Source organism: Oryza brachyantha, chromosome 5 (assembly GCF_000231095.2).
Source record: "Oryza brachyantha chromosome 5, ObraRS2, whole genome shotgun sequence".
Taxonomy (NCBI): Eukaryota; Viridiplantae; Streptophyta; class Magnoliopsida; order Poales; family Poaceae; genus Oryza; species Oryza brachyantha.
Genome location: NC_023167.2, coordinates 18,893,881 through 18,904,485, shown reverse-complemented (window position 1 = coordinate 18,904,485; position 10,605 = coordinate 18,893,881). Strand labels below are relative to the sequence as shown.

Genomic DNA, 10,605 nt, shown 5'->3' with positions numbered 1-10,605 from the left:
TTATTTATTTTTTTAAAATATGCAAAATTTTAGGTTATGCTTAAAGATCCTTAATAAAACACATCACAATAAAATAAATAAATAATTTAATCTTTTGGAATAAGATGAATGACCAAAGATTTAAAAACTAACCATGTTAAACATAAAGGTTTGTTGAATGCCTACGTCATCACGTGTCTCTGTTACTATCTCGCTAGTCGCTACCGCTGCTGGTTCTTTTTTTAGCACCGTATCGGTGTATCATCATGCACTGATGCACATCTTTGTGACACAGCAATTAAAGATTACAAAAGAGAAATTGGCATGAGCGGATTGCAAATTCAAAATATGTTGATCGTCGCGATGACATTCGTTGTAGATTTCCTAATAGAACCGGCTGTCAATAGAACAATAGGAATGCAGTGTGCACCATTCATTGTTTGTTCTGCTGCCCAATTTAACCCCGCTGACCAGCTCTGATGGTCTTGTAAAAAAGAAAAAAAAACTATTAAGCCATACCACATACTCTCTCCGTCACGAAATATAATTATTTATAAAGTCTAACCTTTTACCATAATATAAGCAATCTTGCACATATTTCCATAATTTTAATCATTCAAATGATTTTAGGACAATTCAAATTCTTAAAAAAGAAACCTAATCAATTCAAAAATTGATCAGTGAAGTAAGTAAAAAAACTTTTGACATCTCCTTAGCCTATACTAAATAACCGAGAAACGAGAAATGCTCGTATTTCAAAACGGAGGTAATAATCAGTAACCATATGTACGGTGTACCGCACATATCCTTTCTAGTAATGTTTAATGTCAAAACATGATTGTCAATCGGTAGGCTACCTGTTTGGCGCAATTATTACTTATAAATAAAACTTTTATATACATGTGTTTTATGATCTAAAAGCTAAGTCTAAAAAATAAATTACGATAAAAAATCCTAAAATCTACTCTAAATTTAAGTCTGAAAATTCAAATGAAGCATAAGCGAAAAATAAATTACGATAAAAAATCCTAAAATTTACTCTAAATTTAAGCCTGAAAATTTAAATGAAGCATAAGCAAAAAGATCAGCAGAAGGAGTTCAAAGTTTGAAAAGAAGCTGGGGTTTTCAAATATTCAGGAGAATAGAAACCGAGCTGTGATCTTTTTCTTTTTCTTTTTGTGAGGATGTTTGTTTCGATATCCCACACCACTTTGACATCATCTTGTAGAAGCTTCCTTCGTCTTTATTTGTAAGTACTCCCAATCTTAAGGAAATTTGGTCGGCTGTTTCTTCGGCCAGCCCGCCAAAAAGAGTGTTTTGATCACTGAGAAAGCAGGGACTTCCAGGAAGGGTACATGTCCATAAAATGCTAAGATATGTGAAATCAGAAGCAAATCAGAAGTCTGTTCATGGCGATGTAAAACATATCATGCTGAAGTCCCAAATGAAGTTTTCTCGACAGATTTTTTATATTTGAAAAAAAGAGTAGTTTTATTACAGATTACGGAGCTTCAGATGTACAGATGCAGATCACCAGTTCACCACCACCACAGGATTACAGAATTTTTCAAGTAAGCCTAACAGCTGCATCAAGCAATGAACCATGGCTCAACTAGTCCAGTAAGCAGCGCCATGACTGAGCCTAGAGAATGCAGGCATTGCTCATCAGTAACTACATCAGAAATGAAGGCATGATGCAACAGATGGATCATGCATTTGGACCGCACATCCCTGATGTACCAAAACAGCACCAGCCTACACATCCCTGATGTAACACATTAAAGGATCAATCAAGGGAACTTCTTGGAAAAAAAAGAATCATCTTTCATCTCCTATAATTGTTTGTATACATGCTAGTTTAAGGTGATGCTACGCACAAAAGTGCAAACCACAAAATAACAATCCGACAAAAAATGCACAAAATTCTGGAATCAAACTGTGAAAGAAGCAATGGAAACTAGTTTGGTAATGATACCATACATGTTACTGTTCAACCATGGGAAGAATTCTTTGTGAAATAAGCAACGGGCAGTTTCTAATATTTGCTGCAACACCTAAATAATCGATCTGTGCCTGCCTAAGTTTTCTGCGATGATTGGTCGGACGTCATCTGCAGCAGCAAGGACTTCCAGGAAGGGTATCAGCTCAAACAATGAATGGTCATCCAGGTCGCTGGTCCAAGTCTTTATGGGAATTCCATTTTCCTCCTGTAGCCGGAAAACCTACAGCAGGTGTGAAAGAAATATTCAGGCATCATCTGGATATGACGCTTCACAAACTCATAAATTTAGTTTTCAAACCCAATGTAGAGATCCATTAAAGCATTCAAAATCCTAAATATTAGTATAGCGAGAAACATTGGACAGAGTTCAAGGGCACCCGAAGACGGATTACATAATGACTCACCTCCGGAGAATTGTCAATTATAGCAACCTTTGCAAGATCAGCAACAATAAAAGTCAGATCCTTAATATATCTACCATCTAGTGGCACACATGACTCCCGGAAAAAACGTTGGGAAATCAATCTGTTCTCAGGATCCAATATATCAAGCAGCCGATTAGCATACGAGCTTACGCTAGCTGTAAAGATAACCACCTTAAACATCTCAGACACCTTCTGAAGGAAGGTGTCGACATGTGGCCTCTTCTTTACATACACAGTGTGCTCTTTTTTGCCATAGCACATAGGAAATGAAAAGTCAGCACCATTGCAGTCATTCGTTGATGAGTGGATAAGAGTTTCTGTGTACAAAGGAAAGGAGCATGTCACTAAACTCAAGTGCTAAGGAAAGAAATACACATAAAAGGTTTCTCTTTCAGGACTTACCATCAAGATCAAGAACAAGAGTGATGCTCTTCCTAGGTGCTGGTAATGCTGGTAAGTTACTGGTTGGATACATGTCAGGAAGATCAGCTAAATCGGGCAATGGACCAGTTAAATTCTGGTCAATCCAATGAGAGAAATAGATATTATTAGAGTACAAGCTTGCAGTTGCCCCGTATGAGTTAGCTTCATCAATGGCAATGCTGCTTTCTTCAGTTTTCTCGATGGAAGGGAATACTCCAAATCTCCCACTCTTGATTGCCAACTCGTTTATGGGCATAAAATCATTTAAAGCGCCAATATTAGTCAGGACTCCAGATGAAGTATCAACGCTGAAAGGGGCAGAATCCCTGGTCAGGGAATGGTCCAACAGATCACAGCTCTGACTCAATTCCCAGGTAGGATTTGTTGCTGAAGGAATGCCATTTCCATCTGAGAAACAAACAATACCCAAAACATATCGTATCTCCATTAGAAAAACTTATCTAACTTTGACCTTCCCATGGAATAAATACAGTGACAGATAAATAATTAATACACAATATATTTTTTTCACATTAATTTTACAGTTTTCCTTAAACTGTAATCCATGTCGAATAGACATATTAACTAATGAGGCTGATTATGACGAAGTAACCATCAAATGACAATGGCATGGGAATGAAAACCACGTACAAATTTCACATTTTGCAACGCGGCTTTGGCATTCGCAATAAGTGAAAGCATAAAAGTGGTCAGTGTTATTAGCGTATTCCCATAAGCAGCCTCTACAGGGATCTAGGATGGTTATAATTATTGAAAATGAAAACCCTCAACTATGTTAGTTACATTGATGGCAGACTTGCAGTAAACCAGTGACATATTAACACAGTAACAACTAAATCAATATTCCCATAAAAAACAAACTCTTCTAAGGAGCATTTTAAATGGTTTGTTTGTAAACGGTTTATTTAAATTAGTGTATTCTACATATGCAAGCAAGCCACGTGTAGTATTCTTCAGGGTAAACTGTAACTCATAACTCCATACCTTCATTGACATAATTTAGTGAATTTAATTGATGAGCCCCCTCATAATATGGTGAAGAAGCTCTTGTTTCTGTTATCAACCCCTGCAAGTATATGCCACAGTTAGCATAAGAATCAAGAATTCCTCCAAGCTAAAGAACAGCAAATATTCTGATAGAGTGATGCAGTTACAACTTCAAAAAGAAAATGGAAATGATATAACATGTACAGTTCTTATTTGAGATGAATGCACAGTTCATGTTAACCAAAGGAATTTTGGTACAACATACAATTAAGTAAGTTGTAAAAATAATACAAAAATGTATAGAAAGCATCCGCATGTAGCATGATTTTTGGAAGCAAATCTAGCATGCACAATCTTATAAAGGTAAAAAACTGTTATTTGTCTAAATTTCAGTAAAATAAACAGTTGTTGATCAAAATGTGGGACTTCTGCATTCAATCACCATCTTAGAATTTTGTCTCATCATTGGATTTGGCAAAACCACAAAACAATGCAGCCTGACTGGGTTTACCTAATTCTAGATTACATGCATTTATAGATTTCACGGAACCATCTTCTTTGTCCTAGAGCAATTGCTAGAAGAAACTTTTGACTGCAGCGGATGGTGGCATGGCATGACAGTGGTGTTACTTACTTCAATCTGCATTTTTTATGTTTTCTTTCACTTGTCAACTGGATGTCTTGATTATCCCTGTCTTGTTGAAGGTAAACATGGTATGTGTATATGCATGTTTTTTCAACAATCCCATACAGGACATTTCATTAGATAGTAGATAGTTTTATGCAGAGTAATATTAGACGTTGGGAGTACTAAGATTAATGTTGTCAATGCCAAATATTGTAGACTAGAGGGAGAATATTTTTTTAAGTCTTGATTACAGCTTTTCGTTAATAACTTGCTATATCGAACTAGCTGGTGAAGTAAGGAAGCAATCGTTCTCACATGTTGTTCCCCAACTCCGAATAAAAGAAGGAACCAAAGATAACCACAGATGGGATAAAACAGGGCAGATGCATCGACTGCTGAAATAAAATATGTTCTCCAAGAATAGTCACTAGCAAAACACTCGTGCAACACAACAGTATCCCAGTGCACATTTCTTACTATGGTAGTTGTCTTACCAATGAGATTAAAAAAGAAAACAAATAATTTTTTTGTGATTCTTTTTGGAGAATTTGATTCATGCATACATGAAATAATCTGGGATTAGCCCCATCGAATCAATAAAAGTTCAAACATATGCAGTTAAGCACATAATCAAGACAGGTTATTAAAGGAAATACGTAAGTAAATAAATGCGAGATATCAGTATCATACTAACATAGAACTAAAAGAAGTATCATTTCATCAGAAGAAAGAAAAGGAATTAATAGCAGAGCTGCCACCTTAAGCAAAGTAAATGCTCTATCATCCATAAAATCAGCACCTCCCCCAATCTTAATATCTTGTCCAGCTACATGAGTCCTCAGGTATGCATCTGAAAAATGACAGTCACAAATTATAGATGCGCTAAATTATGGAAGTGTGGTTTCTCCATCAATGTATTATACACATGGATATAACAAGGCATAGTCAAACTCCTACTCGTGGTCGACAGGTTAGAAAATAAGCATCGAACTCTCAGAAACTGTTCATTAAGCTTCTCACCGTTACGCCGCGTAACGGTGAGAAGCTTAATGAACAATTTCCGAGAGTCACACCACGTAACTTACGCGGAACTCCATAAGGCAAAAAAAACCCAGCTGGTTCCTCATAGTTACTGAAGTCGCCACTTTCAAATGGGTCCACCCCATTGATTTGTGAATAATGGTTACTGAAGCATTCATAAAATTCACTCCCAGTATCACCATCATTATAATAATTGTTCTTCATCATCAATTCTGAGATGTTAATGAATTGCGCCAGTATTAACTATAATACATCTGCAGCAAATATTTGACAAAAGGATATTATCATTAGAAGGCAAACCAAGCCTACATTAGTATTCTAGCAACAAAACAAAAAATAAGCACAAATAGAAAAGAATGCATACAGAGAAAGTTACAAGTTCCATCATCATTTCTATGTTAGACAGAATGCTCTTTTTTTGCTGGGATGGCCAAAGAAGGACCACCCGAATTTCATTAAGATTAGAATGCACAGAATACAGGACGAAAAGAAAACTCCCTAGTCACAAGATGAAACTAGAGAGAAACAGCTGTTTAAGAACAGCGAACAAAGCCCCGAACTGGGGCAACAACCTCAAGACAACTACAGGATGACTATCAGCCTATCCCTTCTGGTACCCTGAGGAATTGTGCTGCAGTCCACGCGGCCACTTCCTCAGACAGAATGCTCTTACAAAACCAGTTTAGTAACGAACCAGGTGCAAGTTTTCATGTAATGGAAAATTGAATCTGTGAACAGACCAGCAAACGTAGGAAACATATCGATCATCCAAGATTTAATCATTATCAGAGTCGTCACAATCATACAGCTAGAACAAAGAACCCTCAAACACCCAGCCAATAACAGCATTACAATATATTCTAAATGGTAAGGTAGATCATTTTACACTTTGCTTGGTGCTGATTTCCGGCAGTACACTTAGTTTCCTACCCAAAATATACAGCTTCAGATAATAGTTCTTAGCCGTACAGTAAGTACAATTCTGCACCATTTTGGGGGGAGAACTACAGCTCTGCACCGATAAAAACTACCTCAAGTGCAAAATCATGAGCAGCGGGTAGAGCAGTACATTTGCATATATATCCCATGCTCTACCATTGCTAACTCGCTCAGAAAATCAAAGAACTATTCTTTTACCAACTCAGTAAAAGAGTAAAATTCGCCGAAACATCACTTACTGATTTTTGTTTTGTTTGAAAAAATGGAGATCAACAAATTTCAATGCAGCATGTCCGATAATTCGATTAAGCAACGAGGAACGGGTATAGCCCATTCCTATTCCTATAACAAAGGAGGAGAAACAAACGATTTAAACCACCGAAAATCGCCACCCCACAGGCGACGAAAGAAAATGAAATTGCTGAGAAAACCACGCGCTTGAAGTTCAAAAAAGCGCCGCATAAACTCAAAACGCAAGCAAAAAAAGGGGCTAACCGCGGGCAAATCGATTTTTTTTCGATCCCCGCTTCACCGAAAACGGACGAAGTCAGGAGAGCGCCCATTCGAATCCCCCCCAAAACAACGCGAAAACACCGAATCGCGCAAACGCCATTACAAAACAAGTGAACAACACCGTCGAAGCAGAGAAGACCACCAAAAGCACCCAGAATTTAGCAACCCCCGGAGGGTTGGGAGCGACAGGGCTCCGAGTTTTAATCTAAAACCCATCTCCCTCACGATACAATCTAACAACAAAAACCCACCACGACACCAACCGAGCGCGAAGCACTCAATCCACAAACCATTGCTACAACTCGAGGAAGCAATCGACGTTTGCTTACCAGAGAGAGATACACGCGGATGGATGGATCGGTGCTTCTCCTTCCCCTCTCCCTCTCTCGCTCGCGTCCGCTCGAGGCGAAGAGCAGTGGAGCGGAGAAGAGGAGGAGGAGGAGGGTAGAGCGGAGGGAAGCAGGCTGGTTATAATGGAAGCTCTCAGCGCCCATTCCACACTCACCGACCGACGAGCTACCTCTTTGCAAACCGCTGTCACTGACATCCCGGACCCATCTTTCAACCCAGCGTGCGGGCCCACTTGTCATCTTCGTAATGGGGTGGGCTCTCGGGTCGGACACTTTGCTCCCCTTCCTGAATTTTTTATTCTCCGCCATACGAGTTTACCGTGGTCAACTTACCCACAGCGACAGACATGTGGGACCAGCGGAGCGCGGTGGGGCCGGTCGTAGCAGCGTCCGACGTGTGGAACTGATCGCGACTCGCGGAATGCGGCGGGGCTCGTTGGTCCCACATGTCATTGGGAGGCCATGGTGCAACGCTGTGGACCATGGTGAAATAAATGCTGGAATTTTTTTATGTTTATCTTTTCGTATTTAAATCGTATTTAAAATTTTCCAAAACTGGCTTTTTTAAACAAATATTACAAATCTAGATTCCCAACTCCCAAGTCCCAGCTGCCCACTGGTCTGACATGGAATACGACGTGGTCGTTGATGATAGATACAGGCTACGGTCGTTGGATTGACACCCTATAGCCGGTCGTACCCCCTGGTAGGAACATCTGCGAATGTTGTCAACTATGATAGAACTAGCCACTTTATACGTGCTCCTTGCCGTACACTATCTAGATGTTTTATGTTCTAGTAAAGACTTCTTGCTATAATTCACCCGAGAGATACAAACCGTGATTTGAGTGACATCTAAAAACAATGATAACTTTCTTGTGCGAACTTGAAATCGAGCAAAATTTATATCCACGAACATCGACAGAAAAATTACATATGTATCACCCCGACTTGCAAGATTGTGTTTTGAGGTGAGAAGCTTCGTAAACATGTTAGATAGATATGGGAAAAAATTTATGGTTAAGATAGTTTGTCCGTTTGAGCTCATTTTTTTGTTGGTTTTCATCTGCTTTTATGTAACAAGGAAATATCAATACAATAAAAAAGTGTCCTCTCTCCATTCGCGCTAGAGAGAGAAAGCTATCCACCCCTCTCTTGGCCTCTCTGATAATTTTACATGCAGCCCCTAGTTGTGCTTAAAACACCCTTTTACTGAGCGGCAAAGGCTCACCTGCAAAATAGCGAGGGCTCCAAGCCTCCTCCCTCGACCAACTTTATACATTTGCATGCGACCCTCTGCCATAGGATAAAACACCCAAAATTTAGGCGATAAGGGCCACATGCAAACATCCCCTCCTCTATTCGATACCCATTGTCCCTTTCCTATTAGGCTGCGTTTGTTTGGAGTGGAGAGGTGGGTTAATTATCCGGCGTGGAAAACGTATTAATAGATTAGTACATGATTAATTAATTATTAAAAAAATATAAAATAGATTAATATGATTTTTTTAAAACAACTTTTCTATAAAAAAGTTTCGCAAAAAATACACCGTTTAGCAGTTCGGGAAACGTGCTTGCGGAAAAAGAGAAGAGTTAGATATCTAACTCCTGTGGCCGAACACGGCCTTAGTCGCCTGCCATATTGGATTATGTGCAAGCTTGTATGAGTTTTATATTCCTCATTAAATTGCTGGACAATGGTTATATATTTCCTATTTTTTCAAAAAAACTATTTTCGGAAAAAAATAAAAATATTTAAAAATCTTAATGTTGACGTGCTCAGCTGATCGGCATTGTGGCCCACCACCATACGGGCGTCGCAGCCCAAAATAGTTGGGCCGGAACGGGATTGTGACCTCCATTAGGTCCATATTATATAAATGGGCCGGAACGTGATTGTGAGTTTGTGACATCCGTGTGGCCCATGCTAGAACTTCTAGCGTCACGTCACTGTGATTTGTGCGGCCCAAAAAAATAGAGGACGCGTGGCCCATGATGAGCTGGAAATTTAGCGATGCTACAGTTACAGAAGGTGCACCGTTGTTGGGCTCCTGGAGGGATGAACAAGAAAGCCTTCGGATTCCAGGTTCACCTCTTGATGGAATTTATTTGTTTGGGGGCCAAATACAATAATTGTACAGCAAGCTTGCAATGTTTTGCAATTTTGCAGACACTTGAATTTGATCCGAAGCAGATGCCCAACAGATGTACACCAGTCCTCCTCTGTTCTAACTCTGAAAAAAAAGGATTAATATAGGAGGAACTATTATATTAATTAAGAATAAAATAGGCACCCAAATTCGCCACGAAAACATTACGAACATGGGTGTGCACCTGAATCATCGACCAGCTAAGCTACTTAATTACTTTTGTTATAACGCTCAATTTAAACCGTAAAAATTCAGCAAGCGCTTACACATTAGTAGTATTAAAGGCTACATACTACTAGCTAATTAGGCATGTCAGGTGCGTCACCATTCTGCACCTACTACAGAAGTTGCCCACTGGACACCATTTCGAAGATATTCAGGTCTGGACTGCCATGAATGCTCATCTCTTTTTTTTTTTCTCCCATCCCTGTTCCCTTTATATGTACTCACAAATCACAGTTCATACATGTAGGTAACCGTCCACTTGGGAAAAGTCCCACATTGAGTTTACGCAAACAATCTCTTGCAGGACGATCTGATAATGGACAATTGGACAGTTCGTACGTTGGGATAAAAAAAGTGGGTAGTTGTGATCGAACAATCGCTGTCCAGTACTCGCGTCTCACTCGCGCTCACCTCTCTGCATTCATTACAGAATCGATAGATCCCACCCTGCAACTGCAAGATATCCACTAATGAACGATGGCCAATTCATCCATCGCTCTACCGGCTCATCATGTACGTCCTCGTCTAGCTTCAGTTCACTTTGGGGCTCAGGTGCAGCCAGCTCTATCTGATCAAGATCGATCTAACTTTGCAGTATCAAGCTAGATATGTACTACTCCTAAACCGCGTTCGGCAAAGCATGATAGTGGTTCATATTCTATCTTTTTTCTGTACATACTTTCCAAACTATTAAACGTTTAAAAATATTATATATAAAAGTTGCTTTAAAATTTTAAATTAATCTATATTCAAATTTTCATAGTTAATAATCAATTAATCATATATTAGTCTGCTGTTGCGTTTTTGACGTCTGATAATACACCAACCGCCGAACGTGGCGATAGTAGCAGGCGATCCATGGTTGAAGAGGCGGCAGCGATGGACCTCTCGTTGCGACGAAGGACGAAGCTGGCCGTCGTCG

The 10,605-nt window shown here is 39.3% G+C and overlaps 1 protein-coding gene across 1 annotated transcript; it reads right to left on the bottom strand.

Annotated features, from left to right (window-relative positions):
* Positions 1–1,825: 1,825 nt before the first annotated feature.
* On the bottom strand, positions 1,826–7,374 carry LOC102708527. The gene is made up of 7 exons (XM_015837463.1): positions 7,288–7,374; positions 5,551–5,760; positions 5,224–5,315; positions 3,835–3,916; positions 2,809–3,237; positions 2,386–2,723; positions 1,826–2,201 (listed from the first exon to the last, which is right to left on the bottom strand). Exons 2-7 carry the CDS (start codon positions 5,711–5,713, stop codon positions 2,034–2,036), a joined length of 1,272 nt encoding a protein of 423 aa, XP_015692949.1. The 5' UTR covers positions 5,714–5,760; positions 7,288–7,374; the 3' UTR covers positions 1,826–2,033.
* Between the last annotated feature and the right edge of the window lie 3,231 nt (positions 7,375–10,605).

Bases quoted from the DNA above. Each gene is read 5' to 3' on its own strand.
- LOC102708527 (XM_015837463.1), bottom strand. From the start codon at position 5,713: ATGATGAAGAACAATTATTATAATGATGGTGATACTGGGAGTGAATTT. The intron at 2,724-2,808 runs GTAAGTCCTGAA...CTTTGTACACAG, and splicing joins TCTTGTTCTTGATCTTGATG to AAACTCTTATCCACTCATCA. The intron at 2,202-2,385 runs GTGAGTCATTAT...CACCTGCTGTAG, and splicing joins TAATTGACAATTCTCCGGAG to GTTTTCCGGCTACAGGAGGA.